General features: G+C 46.7%; 1 protein-coding gene across 1 annotated transcript; it reads right to left on the reverse strand.

Annotated features, from left to right (window-relative positions):
- Positions 1–18,551, reverse strand: LOC311518793 (epoxide hydrolase 1-like). Its single transcript, XM_084624855.1, has 9 exons — positions 18,417–18,551; positions 14,579–14,789; positions 12,830–13,010; positions 11,732–11,959; positions 9,227–9,356; positions 5,309–5,523; positions 4,015–4,123; positions 3,556–3,681; positions 1–427 (listed from the first exon to the last, which is right to left on the reverse strand). The coding sequence occupies exons 1-9, from the start codon at positions 18,443–18,445 to the stop codon at positions 226–228; spliced, it is 1,431 nt and encodes a 476-aa protein (XP_084480981.1). The 5' UTR covers positions 18,446–18,551; the 3' UTR covers positions 1–225.
- Between the last annotated feature and the right edge of the window lie 555 nt (positions 18,552–19,106).

Below are 19,106 nucleotides of genomic sequence, written 5' to 3' on the forward strand. Positions count from 1 at the left end.
TAACTTTCAGTGAGAATTTAATGGTTATTTTTAAATTAAAAGCTCTAGAAATTGATTTTTAACCATCTGGCATTTTGTTTTAGGCTGGTATCTGTGGCTACCAAGCAAATAGATATTTGGCTTTATAAAGTGTAATTAGAAATACAGTTAATAATTACCTCAGGCTGGTGGTCTAGCAATGTGCTACCATTTATCTGTGCATACTGCCACCCACTTGGTCATGACTCACAGATGCTCCACCTTTCTGACCAACTGCCTGATATCCTGTGCCAGGAGCTCTGGTTCCTCAAAGGCAGCAAAATGCCCCCCACGTGGCATGTAGGAGTAGACGACTATGTTCTTGAACAACTTCTGTGCCCAGGAGCGTGGACTATGTGCAAGCTCTTGGGGGAAAGCAGCAATGCCAGTGGGTACATACACTCCAATCCTTAAAAACAAACAAAAACAAAAAAACCCATCCTGTTAGGAGCTTTTTAAATCAGTACATATTTGTGGAGGGAGATGTTATTTAAAGCATTTGGTTTTCTTAATAAAATATTAGATAATCAAGCTCAATCAGATCTATTACAAAAGGTATTAGTTCAAGATTAATCAGCACAAATACAGAAAGATAGGGGTTAAATCATTACTACTCCATCGATGTGGGAAACAGTCCACAGTGCAATCTGTTCTGGAAATATATATTCACTACTGAGTAGCATGTATACATTATATGTTACTCTGACAGAAAACTCTCCAAATTCATTTTTTATCAGGAATACCCTAATATTTCTTTTCCCATGCAGTCTGCACTGGTGGTTCAAGGTTACTGGAATTCTGTACACAGTTTGTTGCAACAATTCAACCAGTTTGCATATTAGTCTCAAACCTCAGCAGAACAGTTATCTTGTTCTTGGCTATCTCTACCCGTGCCAGGAAGAAGAGTTCATACATTGCAGTTTAATATATTTCAAGACAGAGCATACTGGGAAAAATGGCTCACTAATACTTCTTTGTATGGCTGATATATATTTAGAGTACCAACTATCATTTTACATTCAGATGGTTAAGCCAAGAGTGTTGCTGTGATAGCTTCTTCATATCTGTGAATTGGGCACTGAGTTGTATGTTCCATGGTCTGTTCTGGGTGACCACAGTTGCACACGGAAGAGTCTTTAATTTTCCAATTTGTGCAGCAAGTATCCTCATCCGCCATGGTTTGTGCAGATGTGGTTTAGGGTTGCTCATGAACTTCGCAGGAGATCAAAGCCAGGGATCTTCTGCATCAGGTCTTTCATGAGGTGTGTTTTTGTGACTTCTTGTGAACTCCATTCAGCCTTTCAAGCTTCTTCAGAGTTGAAGTTGCATTGGCGAAGGTTAAACATGTGGGTCCAAAAGGACTTACATGACTGCGAGCAGGGGTGAGGAATGTTTGTTAAGGTTCTGGTGGATGGGAAGACATTCGTTTTCCTTGATCCACTGGAATTCCCAAAGGGTAGTGGCGTCATGATGAATGGATGGGGGAGCAATATGCAACAGCACCAGCAGCCAAGGTATTGGGCTCAACTTGCGGGTTCCAGTGATATACCGCACTGGATATCAACAAGTTAAGTGTGGCTACTTCTGGTCCATACCACTGCACAGTATTTGCTTCACTTTAACATACTAGAAATCCTTTTTAGAAATACATACTGTTGGCTAACAATTTTGTCCAACAGTCCCCCGTGTTGTACCCATCCACAAAGACAAATGGAATGATTGGCTTAGAATCTTGTTTGAACCCAAGCTAAGCTCTCCAGTAGGTTAAAGCTATTCAGATTCTCTGTAGCTGGAAATTTGAAGGGTAGTAGAAATGTAACTAACTATTATATGTCTGCCTTGTGGTCAATTTCAATTGGACTAGTGCCAAATTAAAATAAGTTATGTGTTTAAAAAACAAAACAAAACAACCCTGTAGATCATAAATCCGATTGGCCCAGTGTGAGCAGACAGGCCTGGTGACCCTGGTTTGGTGAGTTCTGCCTTTCTATATGCATGCTGTCCTATCTTTAAAGCAACTTGACATAAACCAAATGGAGCTGACTATTCAATGTCTTATCATTCAATGGTATAAATTGAACCTTACATTTGTTATACACTAAGGACAATACCATTAAGCTAATTATCTGTCACTGATTAGAGCAGGCAGTTTACCTTGTTCAGCATTCCTTAATGAACTGGTTTAGCTAGTTAACTCATAGCTACCACAGAATCTCTTTACCCATGTGATGCTCCTTACTTTCTGTAATTCCAACATTTTTCTTGTATTTGGTTAAAACCCTTGAACAGTTTCACACATTGTATATAGTATATCTTTCTTCAATGGCCAGACCATCAATACCAGGCACCATAAGTTTAATAACTGTTAGGATGCTGGTGCTTGAAATATTTTAACATATCTTTTGATATTTTCCAAATCTGCTGGCTGTAGTTGGTGGTAGGGCCTGCAGTAGCATAGCAAATTGAGTCATGGCCGTAGGTACTACTGCCTCCTGGGAGTGCCTCCCTTCTTCTGGCTTACTACGTAGGCTGGAGAAGTGATATGTGCCGTTCAGGCTCTGAAATGCTTCCATTAAATAGTAGGGTTGTACTAGAAACAGACAGCTTCTAGAACAGCTTTGCATGCTGTAGACTAGACCAGTTTAACCTTACTACACTTAAATTTGTATAGCAGGAGCCCACAGCCTCCCATGCAATCGACCCATCTCCTCTCAGTAACTGATTGCATTTTAAAGCCCCTGTTGCTGTTGTATGTAGACTCCCCTATACAAATCTAAAGGAATCAATTCCATTCTAAAGGACAATTTTCTCGATTTCCTTATAGTGTATGAAACTAATGATAGCCAGTCTTAGGGTGGGAGGGGAGGAATCATGGTCAGCAAAGTGCTCCTGCTTAGCCTTATCAGTGGCAGTCAGCTCTTTACGAATCCAAAGCTAATACTTGTTCACCATACCAAATTCCAGATAGTCATCCATCACTTGCTTAAATACATTAACACACTACTACCTCTCCTAGAGGACCACTCCCTTTGTAATATCTTTTCTAAATTCTCCTTCCATGTGTTTTTTACTTATATCTGTGGCTCCTAGTTGTAGTCTGTCTAAAAGTGATTACTTATTAATTCAGTGAAACTGTTGACCAAAAGGGAGAGGCTCATGAGTGCAGGAGACAGAACTCTCACAGGAGCTAGCTTCAAACTAAACTCACTCCCAGAAGAGCTAAGAATAACTATGGGCCTCTGTTTTGAACACATCACATACAAAACTCATTGCTGTTACTTCATGTTCCTTAAAGAAATTCTACACGTCACCACTCACCTCTACATTCCAAAAATAATCAAGCTGTTTCTCCAACAGGTTGGGGAAAAAACACCCTTTTTGTTACAGTGATAGTACCACTATAAGAATCTGGATTGATTTGTTTTTGAAATATGTAGGAGGAGCTCAGCTACTATAATGATGGAGCCATATAAGTACCTAGATTGTTTATTGCCTGCAATGGTGTCTAGCCTGCACCTCATCCCACCCCTTCTTTACCTGGCAGCGGGAGCGGTGTTGAGGTTCTTGGAGAGATTCTCCTTGTAGAAGCGCATTGAGGGCACAATGGACGAAGTTACCCAATAAATCATCACATTGGTCAAGAGGTCATCCAGAGAGAATTTCCTATTGAGGGATAAACCAGAGAAGCATCACTGTCACAGGGGCTAGTCTCTGCACATTATCAGGTACATGCCTTGAAGAGTGGGCAGCCTATCTGTTCTCCTCTCATCACTTGGCCCTAAACTAAGCTGTAGAGCACTGAGTGTTGGTGCAGTAGTGCTGCAGCCAATCCATTACACAAGGCAATCTGCATAGTTTAGAATTGTATGTTCCCTTGCCCTCTACTTAAATTTGATCTCAGTGGTGGATTGTCTCACCTCCCTACTGTTGTGAGCAGCCTTCCTTTAGTTGCATTTCTCCTTCACACCCATTCATTGACATGCCACTGTTCCATACCTCTCCAGACCTCCATTGTCCATGTCCCGGAATGATCTATCGGTCCAGGTAGAGAACTTCTCCAGAATGTATGCAGCAAGTCCCACGGGGGAGTCGTTTAGTCCACAGCCTAATTCAGGAAAGCAACAGAACAGCTCTGAGGTTCACATGGCACTGCATTACCTCCACTAAGGATAAACTGGACTTAGAATCATAGAATATCAGGGTTGGAAGGGACCTCAGGAGGTCATCTAGTCCAGCCCCCTGCTCAAAGCAGGACCAATCCCCAATTAAATCATCCCAGCTAGGGCTTTGTCAAGCCTGACCTTAAAAACTTCTAAGGAAGGAGATTCTACCACCTCCCTAGGTAACACATTCCAATGTTTCACCACCCTCCTAGTGAAAAAGTTTTTCCTAATATCCAACCTAAACCTCCCCCACTGCAACTTGAGACCATTACTCCTTGTCCTGTCCTCTTCTACCACTGAGAATAGTCTAGAACCATCCTCTCTGGAACCACCTCTCAGATAGTTGAAAGCATCTATCAAATCCCCCCTCATTCTTCTCTTCTGCAGACTAAATAATCCCAGTTCCCTCAGCCTCTCCTCATAAGTCATGTGTTCCAGACCCCTAATCATTTTTGTTGCCCTTCCAGGAAGTCTCCAATAGGGATCAAGCAGAGACTTCGGATACTACCCACCTTTGTGCAATTCCGTTTGGGACATTTAGTACTGGCAGAGCCCAGATTGTCATTCTCAGACCCGTCCCCCCAGTTTTTTAATGCAGAGAGAAGCCGAGAACTAGGACAGTCATGGTGGTGGCAGTAATGGCACGATGGGAAAGTGTCCAAAGGAACTACACTTTAAAGGAGGCAGGAAGTGGGGATTGCATTCCCAAACAATGGGTGTGACTGGAAGAGGTCAGGAGGTTCTAGAGTGCCCTTAGTCAGTGTTTATGAAGGTGGAAGGGTGAGAATGCTGTGCCCCCACTATCCTTTTCTTACCCATGCTTTGTGAACCAAAATATAATAAATGCAGAATTTATATAGCATATTATCTGTTCACCTGGTGGGGTAGGGAAGTATTTTACAGTTAAGGAAACAGTCAGAGGGAGATACAGTGACGTGCCAAAAACCATGTGTAATAAATCCTTGTTAGAACTTGACTAGAACTCTGGAGTTTCTGGTTCCTAGTCCTTTGCTCAGTCCACATTGGTCCTCAAACATTCTAGGCCTTTGTCCAGATGTGACAGGTATCTCATGGACCACATGTGTCTATTATACAAACTCCCCAGCCATGTGGAGACTGTACTCTACCTGCTGTGTCGGGCTTGGTGGCCTGGATGTGCAAATACCCGGTCTCCCGCAGAAGTTCATACACGTTCTTCTCCAAGTATGGGTATAAGCGGCGGGAGTCTTCCCTGGTGAAGCCCACCAGCCATGGCACGTAGGCCCCCAGCAGTAAAGACACCAGCCTCCCCAAACCTCTTGAGGTGGTGATGACAAAATTCAGATGAAGCCCTTTCACAGACCTGGAACCAATGGTATTGAGGAATAAAATAAGAATCAGCAATATGGATTAACAATAACAGAACAAAGGGATCTTGTCTCCAGGTTCCCTCTGAGATACAGAGCTGTGCTAGGACAGCAACACTGCACTAGGCCCATCGGTACTTCCGGAAGAATGTCTCTCCTAACCATACATAGCTCTTCAGGCATGTGTATTCACAATTCCCTTATGTGAAGACATGTAGCAAATAGCGTAGAGATAGCGCAGCTGATGCGAGCACCAACACAGCTGCACTGGAGAGGACAGAATAACTACAGCAGTCTTAGACTCCCATTTGACTTGGCATGGCAGAGCCATCACTGTGGCTTGGGTTGTTCTCCTAAGAGCCTCATTTTGAACCCTAGGTAATGAAGGCTTCATTGTGCATTTGCTGAGAAGCCTGTGGTGAACCACACATGACCCTAAAGCTCCCAGAGACTTCCCATTGAAATCAATGGGCATCTCAATACTTTTAAGGACCTGGGCCATGATGACTAACTCCTTTAGCACCTTCCCCCTTGATTTGGTCTCCTTTCACCTGTTGGATCATATTAAAGAAGTTCTGTATTAAAATCACAAATGAGTTTGATTCCCCATAGTTTAAATTCCAGGGCATTACTAATTAAGAGGTCTCTTGGTTTTTGGTACTGTTTCTCTCCCTCTCTGTGTGAAACTTGCAAGCTGCTAATTGTGTTAGTACATTCTAAGACAGAGTCTGTTCTCAAAGCAATTCTTTGTAACAACAACTATTCACAGAGAGAGAGACTCAAAGCAATACTCTGTAACAACAGAAACAGCACCCAGAGACTCCCCGCCCTTTTGTTGTATTCATCTCGCTTTGTTAACAATTATGATTAAAATAGAGATAGAGGATGTACGTGGATGGATGCTTGGTGTGGATAATAACTGAATGATCAGGGAGGTGCCAGCCTAAGAATCCAGTGTCCATCGGCTAAAGAAGGTGTCAAGTGGAAATAACCAGAGGACCCCCGGAGGGCAGACTGGAATCCACCCAACAGCCTCAAGGATGGGAGAACCAAAGAACAAGATAACATCTGGCAGCATAGAGCCGTCAGGAATGTGCTATCTGCTGATTGATTCAGCAACAGCATGATGAAGCAATTCCCATAGACTGGCATAGGAAGAAATTCCTATAAAAATGGACTCTAGAAAGTGAGAACTTTGGGGTCTGATTCTGCAAACCAACTTCCAGGAGCATCAGATGAGAATCTGACAAGGCCCTGCTCCCTCCTCATGTCCAGGCCACCTGGCCAGGGGCTTGGCATGAACAACTCTAAGGCTGGTAAATATAATAACAACCTTGCAGAACCTGTGTGTGAATAAATATGAGATTGAATGAAATGTTATAGCTATAACTAACTGCTTACTATGATTCTTTCTGTATTCACAATAAATGTGGCATTTTGCCTTTTCCCCTTTTAATAAGATCCTGCTGGTTTTTATTTTATTGGTATAACACACCTAGGGAGCTAACATGGAGCACATGCTTTACAACAACTCACTGTCTAAGGCTATGTCTACACTGCACTTTTGTCAGTAAAACTTTTGTTGGTCAGGGGTGTGGTTTTATTTTGCCAGCAGGAGAACTCTCTCCTGCTGGCAAAGAGCAGCTCCATTGGAGTCCTTATAGCAGCACAGCTGTGTCGCTGTAAGATACGCAGTGTAGTCATAACCTAACATTTAACTTTATCATCTAAGAGCAGCCTCATGTTTCTCCTCCACCCAGATGTTCTAAGCCTGCATTTTAGGCAAGGAAGGAATTTATATCTCATGCTACCATTTAGCCTCTCAAAGGTTCCCCAACCAGATTTGAATCTCCTCATTACTTCTCATTTCTGATTTGGAAGAGAGATCACCGGGTGGGTCTATTCTAAGCCTTAAGGCTTCTTTGGAGGATGGGATGGAGAGGGCACAGTTCACATTCACAGCTGACTCAAAGCTGGGAGTGATCACAAATACTTTAGATACCGCTGAAATATGAATGCAATAGAACAAGCTTGAGAAATAGGCTGAGATCTATGAAACGGGAATGAATAAAGATGAATGCAAAGAGGTGGGGGGATACATAAGAGGGGATAATCCAATGCACAAAGCTAGAATGGAAAAGAAGAGCTAGGCAGCGGCAAGGCAGCCCCAAGAATTATCTGGTTTTGGGGGTAGAGTGCAGGATAAACTCAACAGGAGTCAGCTATGCATTGTTGCCTGTACTGGTTTATATTATCAGGGTGGCTGTGTAGATCAGCTGTGAAGCCAGAGCTGTAGCCTTACATTCAGCTTGGGCACTCACTGTGGCAAACATTTTTTTAAAATGGCCACTAATTTTGGGTGCCAAACTTGAGGTTTACAAAAACTGGGACACTCAACATTAATGGCCATTAAAAAATTTTGGATCTATGCTATTTCTTTTTTTAAAAAGGACATTAACTCTGGAGAGAGTCCAAGTGACAACAACATACATAGGAAAAAGAACGAGGAGTACTTGTGGCACCTTAGAGACTAACAAATTTATTTGGGCATAAGCTTTCGTGGGCTAAAACCCACTTCATCGGATGCATGCGGTGGAAAATACAGTAGGAAGAGATGTGTACACAGAGAACCTGAAAAAATGATATAGTTGGTATGTCAACCCCCATTTTTTCATGTTCTCTGTGTATATATATATATATATATATCTTCCTACTGTATTTTCCACTGCATGCATCTGATGAAGTGGGTTTTAGCCCGCGAAAACTTATACCCAAATAAATGTGTTAGTCTCTAATGTGCCACAAGTACTCCTCATTCTTTTTGCTGACACAGACTAATATGGCTACCACTCTGAAACCTGTCACCATACATAGGAAAAAGTATGGACAAATCAGAGGAAAGAAGAGTGCTTTACCCAAGATTAAACAACTCTACAAATGCAAAGGGGACAGGGACCAATTCTCAATCAGCTTCACAGGCTCCAGTTATGGGGCTTGTTTCTGGCTCAGCTTATATCCTAGGATCTCTCTACTAATTGGAGTAACTCTATCTAAGGAAAGTTTAGAACCCCTTACGGGATCGTAGCTTTGCTTCTTGCTCTAGAATCCAGACTACTGCCTAGCAGCGATGCAGAAAAGTCAAGAGAAATAGTTTCAGAAACCTCCTGACTCCTGCTCACCTGGAGACTGCTTGTCAGCTATATTTTGGTAAAGGTTCTCTGGGCTAGGGCTGTTCAAACAAGGGCTTCACAGATAACTTGGCAGGAGTCCGAGGACTGATATTAATCCCTATCCATTGGAGAAGATGGCAAGCATCTGAATCCTTAATACAAGGGTGCAGCTTGCAGAGGCTCCAGCTGAGTTGCCTGACTGCTTGCTGGGATGTGTTTTTTAAAAAATCAGTACATTATTGGTTCTTTCCATTTTCCTTTTGATTTTTAAGCATTTAGGGTTCATATTTTTCAGTTCTCTCCAACTACAAGGATGAGAAATATTATTTTATTTTTTAAATGAATGATGAGATTCTTATGTAGCCACATAACTCCAGGAGCTGGGGAGCAAGACTCCACATATCACAAGACTGGGGATAAAACTACAAGAGTTGGCAACAGTGTGTCCTGAGTACAAGGGGGAGGGCAGGGTATGTCATAGGAACCAGAACAGACAACTATCCCTCTCCTAACCCCCTTTGCTACTCACTTTGGCAGCATCTGGGCCATGTTTATGGTGATCTGAGAGCCCCAATCTCCCCCCTGTACATAGAACTCCTGGAAGCCCAGTCTCTGCATCAGCTTGTGAAATATCCGAGCAGCAGCCAGCGTATCAAAACCTGTGCATAAGGAGAAACCTATTATTAAACACCTGTTCTCCACTCAGTGAGGAATCATTGATACCACAGGGGATGCAGGTCAGTGTTCTGTTGGGTATTGCCTAGTACTGGTCCTCTGGATCACAGTGAAAGGAGACTTGAGGTAATTGGAAACCTTCCAATCCCCTACATTCCAAATCTCCACACCCACCCCTAAAGCTTTGTGACCTCAGCCCCATGGACTTTCCCAATATCACTGCAAAAGACTAACTCTTCTCTGGCAGATGGAGCTGACCCATTATCACAAAGCAGTTAGCACACTGGGGTTAAAAGGCCAAGAAATGAGTGCATTGCAGTCATTTCAGTGTCCCATGGAGAAGACAAGCACTGAAAGCACCAGGAGCCTAGAATGAAGCAGATACCAGCTGCCTGTATCCTAGTATGGAGAGGTCGGGTCCCAGACTGTAGACAGCTTGGATCATCCTTAAGAAGCACTGTAAGAGTGCAGGGTGCTTTCCCAGATACAACATAGGGCACAGACTCTCCCTCCCTCTTCACTTGTGCCTTCTCCACCTTGCAGTTCATCCAAATTAATCTTTCTCCCCATACCTGCACCCTCCATGCTCAAATCCCTTCACTGGCTCCCACTTAATCTCCGGCATCAAGTTCACATCCTTGCTCTTCCCATTTAAAGCTTTGCAGTCTCCAGTCCCACCCTCCTCATTTCCCCTTCTTCCACTCCCTAATCTCTGCTCCCGTTGCCTCCTTCACTCATCCTGCATCTTCTCCCAGGACACACTATGGGCCTGTAACAGCCTCCCAGTTAAGGTTCCCAGCGCCCTCCCTTATCTTCTCCAACAACCACTGGAAAACACCCGCCCCAGTCCATGAAGTGACCTGGCTCTAATGACCACCCACCTCATATTGCCCCATGTTCTATTGCACCCCTATTCCTTTGGGAAAGGGATCTGTTAGGTATACATCACCCCATTGTACAGCATGGTGTTCACCTATTGTGCGTCATACATCAGAAAGAGCTGGCACAGGAGAAGACTTGCTGGCTCGGGGGGGGTCACAGACTAGGATACAGAGTCTTTCACCTCTAGGACCCTGGTTCCTCTCTGGTTCCAGGCTGGGGGGATTGGTGTGTGTGTGGGGGTCTCAGGGAAGTGGTAAATGGACTATGGATCCTATTGTCTATGGGGCACTGGTTCCACTTCAGCCCAAGACTGGGGAGACTGGCTGTCTTGGGGTATGTGTGTAGAAAATGAGATATGGAGCCTTTTACCAAGGCAATAATTACCTGACTCACAGGAATAGGACACAAAGACTTTAACTTTCAGGACATTTAGTGGATTGTGTGACTTGAGACGTAAGTCTGAGTCCAGTTCCCATTGGACACGTCAACAACACAAACATCATCATAAATGCCCCTCCCCTCCAGCCCAGCAGAGACACCAAGGACTGACCGGTTTCTGGAGCATGAATTGCCCTTTCTTATTTAGGTGTGATCCCTAGAGGTCAGGTGAGGCAGGCTGAGAGAAGTCTGCCCTGGCCTTGCCCCTGCTGTACCTGTTCTGTGGATACCAGTATCTAGGGCAGAGGTGGGCAAACTGCGGCCCACAGGCCACATCCGGCCCCTGAGCTCCCAGCTGGGGAGGCTAGCCCCCGGCCCCTCCCGTGCTGTTCCCCCTCCCCTGCAGCCTCAGTGCGCTGCCAACGCTCTGGCCTGCCGCTCCAGCCGGGCAGTGCAGGCGGCGTGGCTGGTTCTGGCCAGGCGGTGGGGCTGCGAACTCCTTCCGCTCTGAGCAGCATGGTGAGGGAGCGGGCAGGAGGGGGGTTTGGATAAGGGGCAAGGGGTTCCGGGGGCCAGTCAGAGGATGGGGAACAGGGGAGGTTGGATAGGTGTGGGAATCCCCGGGGGCCTGTCAGGGGTCAGGGGTGTGGATAGGGGTTGGGGCAGTCAGGGGACAGGCAGCAGTGAGGGCTGGATAGGGGGTGGGGTCCCAGGGGGGCGGTTAGGGTCGGGGGGTCTTGGGAGGGGGGAGTCAGGGGACAAGGAACAGGGGGGGTTGGATGGGTCAGGGGTTCCAAGGGGGGCAGTCAGGGGGTGGGAAGTGGGAGGGGGCGGGGGCTAGGCCATTTGGAGAGGCACAGCCTTCCCTACCCAGCCCTCCATAGAGTTTCATAACGGCGATGTGGCCCTTGGGCCAAAAAGTTTGCCCACCCCTGCTCTAGGGCCATCAATCCACCACCAGATTTGCTTTATTAAAAGAGCAGGTGGAGAACCCAACTCCCAGTGTTCAGAAATTAATCCATGGTTCCAGGGATGTCTCCCAGATGCTATTCCAGAAAGCACTGGGATTCTAATTAACTCCCTCCTGCCCATCACTCACCTCGTTGGTGAGGTGCCTCGGAGAAGCCATAGCCTGGGATGGATGGGCAGATGACCTCAAACACCACATCTTCATTCAGGCCGTGCCCAGCTGGGTCAGTGAGCAGTGGGATGATCTTATAGAACTCATAGAAGGAGCCAGGCCAGCCATGCACCATCAACAAAGGCCTGGCTGCCTGACCCTTGGGGATGCCAGGGGGCTTCACATGGACAAAATGGACTTCAATCCCTGCCACAAACCCAAGAGAAAAAAGTTAAGGCTCCAATTGCTTCTCAGCGCCTGGCCTAGACCCTAAAGGAGAGACGGAAATTCCTAGCCAGTGTTCACGGCAGGGCCACACAGAAAACCACAGCAGAGAGAGGAAGGTGCTCAGCTGGAGCTGGGTGCCCTCTACCCCTTTGGATTTATGTTTGCTCCTTTGTGGATGAGGAATAACGCCACAGTGAGAGAGGCCCAGACCCCAGCAACTACGTCTCTTGGGAAAGGAGTCCTAAATTTGTCCTCCTGAAGCTGATTCCTGTGAGGTGGTGACCCTAGCAGACAATGGATGCCTTGGATACCTCTGCCTGCTTTACTATATCTCACTGCAATGCTGAGCTCTGCATGGAACAAGCAGCCTAGTCTCGAGTTCCAGAGAAACCTGCATAGGAGGGCAGATGAGAGGAAGATGGGGGGAGGGATAGCTCAGTGGTTTGAGCATTGGCCTGCTAAACCCAGGGTTGTGAGTTCAATCCTTGAGGGGGCCATTTAGGGATCTGGGGCAAAAATTGGGGATTGGTCCTGCTTTGAGCAGGGGTTGGACTAGATGACCTCCTGAGGTCCCTTCCAACCTTGATATTCTATGATTCTAAGTGAAGTGGGGGATCTCAGAGAATTGTGGGAGCTCCAAGGATGGAGTGCTAGGGATGGGAAAGAAATGGAGGGGTGATTCATGAGTGAGGGGACAGGACAATGGGGCAGCTAGACAAAGAAAATAGAGGGAACTTGTTAGGAGCACCAGGGCCGCTAGGGGAGCAATAGGTGGGTGCTCCATGGAGGAAGAGGCACCAGGACCTCTGGAGGAGGCAAAGGGAGCATTCAGGGGCAGCTGAGACCCACCTTCAATGGTTGTTTTAAAATGTGGATATTGGTTCACAATTTCCAGCTGCTTCTGCCAGTTGAACTGGTTCCTCCAATAAGCAACAACTCTCTGCAGGTAGGTGGAGTTGAAACCATACTGGAAGGCAACTCCCTCCAGTGGCGGTGTGTAGCGAGCCTGGTCCAGGCGCTGGTGCAGTTCCTGCAGAGGGAGAGTTCCCACACTGCTCCATCCCAGGCCAGGCTCACAGGGGCTGCTCTCAGTGCCCATTACCCGCTGGAGGAATTGTTCTAACAGGGGAGCCAAGGATAAAGTCTCCTACCTGCCCAGGGCCTTAAGGAGGCAGCTCTGCTTTCTATATCATTATCTGGGACCCAAAGGGCACCGTTCAGGCAGCCACATGCCACACCGGGCCTCCTGGATCAGGTACATGGTGAAAATATGTTTTGTATGTTATTGGTTACAACCAGGAACTAGGGACAGAACTCCTTGGTTCTACTCCTGGCTCTGCCTCTGACTTGCTATGTGACCTTGGTGAAATCACTTCCCTTCTCTGTCTCAGTTTCCCTGTCTATACAGTGAGGTAATCCTACTGACATAATGCAGATTAGGGACTGGGAGGCTGTTAATGACTGCAAAGGGCTTTGAGCTCCTTGGAGGAAAGGTGGGTAGAAGGGCCTGCTGCATGGAAGTGCCAGGTTCTAGTCTATCAGCATTCTCCTAGAGAGCCTAAAGCATCCTGCTTGGTGAAAGGAGCTGTTTTGCCAACACCTGGGTTTAACCCTATCTTTTTACCATGGTGCTGGATTATGAGCCCTGGGAGCTGAAGGCATCTTTTTATTCGTAATATGGATCTGGCATGGAACCCCATACTGCCCCAGCAAGTGTGCCTCACCCCTGCCCTGGAGAGACAGTGCTATTCAGGCCTTGAAGCCTGAGCAGAGACACCAAACAACAGAGATAACTGGTGCCAGAGGCAGGGTGGTTTTGTGATCTGGCCACCCAACATGAGCAGCTCCTCAATCAAATCAAATAACAGCAGCTTTCAGTCACTACTGACAGGGACTGGAATGGAACTGGCGACCTAAAGGTGAAAGTCTCTATTGCTCAATCCTAGTTACCTGCCCTGCCCACTGCTAGTAAATTAGAATCTTAGTGGTAGGCATAGTCTGCACTTTCCCATAATAGTTCTGCCAGTGCCCCGCACTCTGACCTGCAGCCTCCCTGCTATTTCCAGCCCTGGGCTCCCCACACACTGCTCTGCCAGCGCCCTTCACCCCTGACCTGCAGCCCTCCTGCTATTCCAGCCCTGGATTCCCCACACACAGCTCAACTGATGCCCTCAATCCTGACCTGCAGCCCCTTGCTATTCCTAAACCAATACAGACAGCTCTACCATTCAGTGCATCTCAGTCTCCACCAGCAGCTTCTGCTGTTCCAGACGTAGGCCTCTCAGCAGAAACTGTCTTGACCTCTGTGGAGATTTTGATAAACTTCCCTTAGACTGGGGCTCAGAAAACTCGGTTATTTTGTGATCTAATTTGGACTAGAACTCACGTGTGGAGGGATGGATAGCCAGTACATTGTCCCACAGTGCCAGACAGCTGTGCTGGTGTATTCAAGTACAACGCTAAGGTCACTAGGACATCACCTTGAAGCAGTTAGATGGATCTGACTGGCTAACTCTACCTCTCACTCTGCTTTCTATTCCCCACCAGCTTCCCCTCCCTGGATACTTCTCCCAGTTCCCTATTCTCAGTCAGTGATACCTGAATTTCCCTGTCAGAGGTTTCAATTTGGAAGGATCGTATTCTCTCATCTTCTTTCTCTCTTGGTGGCCTCTTGCCTGAGCCCCACCATCCATCTCCCATTTCTAGAGTCTTGATCTTCCGTCTAGACAGGAGCCAATAAACGAGGAGCCCTCCAGCTCCCAGAGCAGCAGGGGCCAGAATTACACTCCTCCAGGGATATTTAAAGGACCTAGGAAGACACAAGATGCTCGCATTCAGGAACAAAAGCTTCAAGACACTGAGACTGCACCAAGACCCGTATACATACATGGTGAGTTTGGGAGAGGATAAGCACCCACAACTCCTATGAAGTCAACAGGAGCTATGAGTTCCCTCACCTCAGGAGATCAGGCCCTCCCAAGTTGGGGACACCCAGAATGAGTGACCAGCTCTGAAGATGTCGGCCTAAGTGCCTGGAAGCAGGTTAGAAACAGAACAACAATTTCAACAAGAGCTGAACAGAACTGCACCAGCTGGAGAGAAGGTTCTAGGCTTCCACAGAGCTCCCCCACCAGCTTTCCAACAGGCCATCAAGATACCACACCTGCAACTAATGAAACATGGGTTGAGGAACCTGGATCACCACCTGCCTGGACACTGGTCACAAAGCTACCCAGGCCCTCTCCTTGTGGTGAACAGCAATCCCATATTCTTAACAGCAGAAAAAATATATGCACAGATTGGGGAACTGGCCACGGGGGACACTGGGAGGCCTAATGTTCAGATATACTTTAGCACTGCAGTGGGGGAGGGGAACACACATGTATATCTCAAGGTAGCCGAGTCAGCTCATCCAATAAAGAGCTAGATTTGTGTCACTGTCATGCATGGGAGTGTGATCATAGAATCATAGAAGATTAGGGTTGGAAGAGACCTCAGGAGGTCATCTAGTCCAATCTCCTGCTCAAAGCAGGACCAACACCAACTAAATCATCTCAGCCAAGGCTTTGTCAAGCCAGGTCTTAAAAACCTCTAAGGATGGAGATTTCACCACCTCCCTAGGTAACCCATTCCAGAGCTTCACCACCCTCCTAGTGAAATAGTGTTTCCTAATATCCAAACTAGACATCCCACACTGCAACTTGAGACCATTGCTCCTTGTTCTGTCATCCGCCACCACTGAGAACAGCCAAGCTCCATCCTCTTCGGAACCCCCCTTCAGGTAGTTGAATGCTGCTATCAAATCCCCCCTCACTCTTCTCCAGACTAAATAACCTCAGTTCCCACAGCCTTTCCTCATAAGTCAGGTGCCCCAGCCCCCTAATCATTTTCGTTGCCCTCCGCTGGACTCTCTCCAATTTGTCCACATCCCTTCCGTAGTGTGGGGACCAAAACTGAACACAGTACTCCAGGTGTGGCCTCACCAGCGCCGAATAGTGATGGGGGAGGGGGGTGGAGCTTCCCAATGCACAGCAAGAGTGGACTCTGGGGCAAGGGAAGACAATGGCCGTCAACCTCTGGAAGGAACCGTCAGCACAGGAGCATTGAGATAATTTCCCCCAACTCCACTCTGCAGGGCCTTCCACATGGTTTCATCACAGGTTTGAACATCCTCTAGGTCACCACTGGACCTGAGGCCTTGGTTTCTCCACAGAAGCAAAGATCTGCAGGGCTGTTGACGCTGGTAGACCAAGTGGCAGCTCTTGCCAAGGTTGTAGGCATTAGCTAAGAACTGACAAACTCATAGCTGGAAACCAAACCAGTTCACCTTTATGTTAGTTTTGTTCAGAATATGTATTAGTCTTATAAGAAGGCATTTAGTATTTGGACTCTATTAAATGCTTGTAAGTTGCTGCATGCATTAATCTCACTTGTAATGTCTGTATGCCATACTATAAGGTAAAATATAAGTTTGTTTTATAATTGCAAAAATGCCTGCTCTGAACTTGTGAACTAGACAGTAAAGTGGCTCCCCCTGCCCATCCAGGAGGACTATCAAAATTAAGGGAGCTATTGTAAGACAAAAGCTTTGTTGATTACCCCATCCACCCATGGGCAAGTATGTACAGAAGGCCTCGTCCTATCGGTTTAGATGCTGGAAGAGGGAAATAAAATTAGCTAACATGAAGAATTTTCATCTCTTTGCTATTTGGATTTTCACAGGGCTGGAGCTAAGAAACAAAAAGCAGAGATTCCCAGGGTCAACCTGGGTTAACCCCTAAAAAGAGATTCAATGCTGATAGATTATATCTGTCACCTTTTGAATCACAGATTGAAATTCATCGGTGTATATATGCTTGCTTGCTTTAGCCTGTAAATAACTCATTTCTTTTTCCCAGTGAATAAACCTTTAGTTAGTTTATTACAGGATTTGCTACAGGAGTTGTCTTTGGTGAGAGTTCTAAGGTACAGATCGATCTGGGGTAAGTGACTGGTCTTTGGGCTCTGGAAACAACCTTAATATTTTGTGATTTTTGATGTAACTGACCATTTATCACTAAGTCTAGCTTGCCTGGGTGGCAAGATAGACTGGCGAGCCCAAGGGCATTGTCTATGACTCCATAGTAAGACTGGTATAGTGATCTAGGAGTTCACATTGGTTACTCGGTTGGTGAAATCTAATTACAGAACATACCACCAGTTTGGGGTGTCTACCTGGTTTTGACAGTCTGCCCTGAGGTTGGCCACTCCAGACAGCGTGACAAGGGCCATCTCTGTCTGGTGCCCCCATTCCTTCCCAGGGCTGTCACTCTCTAGGGCCCATACTCACCATGACACTGGCCCTATATCATGTTGCAAGATGGTGCTGTAAACTCAGGCTATCTAGGAAAGTGTCACGTAATCAGGGCAGGCACTAGCAAATATGAGGTATCATTTAAAGCCATTCAATCATCCCTCAGCTATATAGTCTCCAAGCCTTGCTCCAGCTCTTCTGCCAGTTGTGGAAATAGTGACTCTGTCTAGACCTGGCATGGAGGAAGTTAGGAGGGTCAGGAAAGGAGATTTGTGGGGACACAAAGAGTGTGAGGGGCTGCCCTGTGTCTAGCCAGGGCAGTGAAAAAGGGGGAGACAGCAGCATTTGCTCCCACTCCACCCACATGATCTGGAACAGAAGCAGCTCCTGCAGGGCTTGGGTTGCCACCTCTGAGGTGCAAAAAAAATGGGAAATCTTGCTGATCCTGAGCCAATAAAACTGGCCAGCTGGCAGTGTGTCCTGAGCACCCTGACAGATTTCCCCAGACAGCTACCTCAAAAAAGGGATGATCCTGGGAAAACCAAGATGGATGGCACCCTTAGTTACTGGAGACCCCGCGACTGAAACGGGGCAGCATTCTCTGAAACAGCCCCAGTCAAGCTGCTGAGCAGGAGGCTCCTGCCAGTTCTGCCTGCCAAGAGGGAGCAGGGCTCCTGAGAACAAAAAGCCTAAGCTGCCCCCTTCATGGTGCTTTCCGGGCGCTGAGCAGTTTACGCAACAGGTAATCGAATCCCCGTGCACTTAAATCCCAGAGGTTTAACTGCCTGGAGGCCTGAAACACAGAGTATCATGGCAGGTTATGGCACCAATTTAGGGCTGAGCAGCTTTAACCCTGCTAATCCGCATCAAGTGGCTCAGATCAGCAGCCCCTTGACTGCCCCAAGGCAGTGTTCACTAGCAAAGCGTTCTCAGTCCAGGGGGTGCATAGGCAGCCACTCCTAGGTGACGCTTCCGAATGGAATGGCTACCTAGGTAGTGTTCTGTTCCCAGCATTAGATTAGTGCTGGAGCTTGGACCAAGGGCCCTGTTGGACTTCACCCCTCTGCCATGATTCTGGATGACAAACAGCACAACCCCATAGCACTCGCCCCCAAAGGGCTCTCCTGCTCCTGCTGCACTCACCGGACACTCTGAAGGATTTGCTGCCACATGTCTGTACAAGTGCCTGTGACTTGCAGTTCAGCTCTGCCCAACTCTAGTGCTGGACTTAGAAAGTCTCACGCCCCAACCGTAGCTACCGCCTTCTCTGCTTTCTCAGTGAGGATGCAAACTACCTATATATAGTTGGCTAGTGCCACCTGCTGCCTTCATGTGGAATTGCAAATGGCCCAATCACCTGGGCACCTCTCCAATTCACCTATAGTTTTGGATGAGACAAAAAAGTGAGGCCCTGTCCTAAGCATCAGGGTGTTCTAGCTGCATTCTAGCCTAGGGAATCATATTTTGCCTCCCTAACATTCCATTGCAGTCTCATTTGGATAAAGGATTCTCCTTCACTTCCTGTCCTAAACTGCCTTGTAGTACCATTAGTGCAGAATGGCTGCTGTATTTCACCCATGAGATGCTGGTATTTCAGTGATGGGGGAAGAAACTTCCTCTGTCTATGCGGTGTTCCAGGTGAAATGGAATAATTTATAGATTTCAAGGCCAGAAGAAACCATTGTGATCATCTAGTCTGACCTGCTGTGTAACAGGCCAAAGACCTTCCCTGAAATAATTCCTGTTTGAACTAGAGCATGTTTTTTTTTAGAAAAACAACAATCTTTGAGATCCTTGGTGCTGAAGACCCATTTGCTGAGAGTCTCTTTGCAT

Source organism: Lepidochelys olivacea (assembly GCF_965140295.1).
Source record: "Lepidochelys olivacea isolate rLepOli2 genome assembly, chromosome: 3".
Lineage (NCBI taxonomy): Eukaryota > Metazoa > Chordata > Testudines > Cheloniidae > Lepidochelys > Lepidochelys olivacea.

Excerpts from the sequence above, each read along its gene's own strand:
- LOC311518793 (XM_084624855.1), bottom strand. The coding sequence starts at position 18,445 with ATGTGGCAGCAAATCCTTCAGAGTGTCCG. Across the intron at positions 11,960-12,829 it reads TTTTAAAACAACCATTGAAG|GGATTGAAGTCCATTTTGTC; the intron begins GTGGGTCTCAGC and ends GGTTTGTGGCAG. Across the intron at positions 5,524-9,226 it reads ATGGCCCAGATGCTGCCAAA|GTCTGTGAAAGGGCTTCATC; the intron begins GTGAGTAGCAAA and ends CATTGGTTCCAG.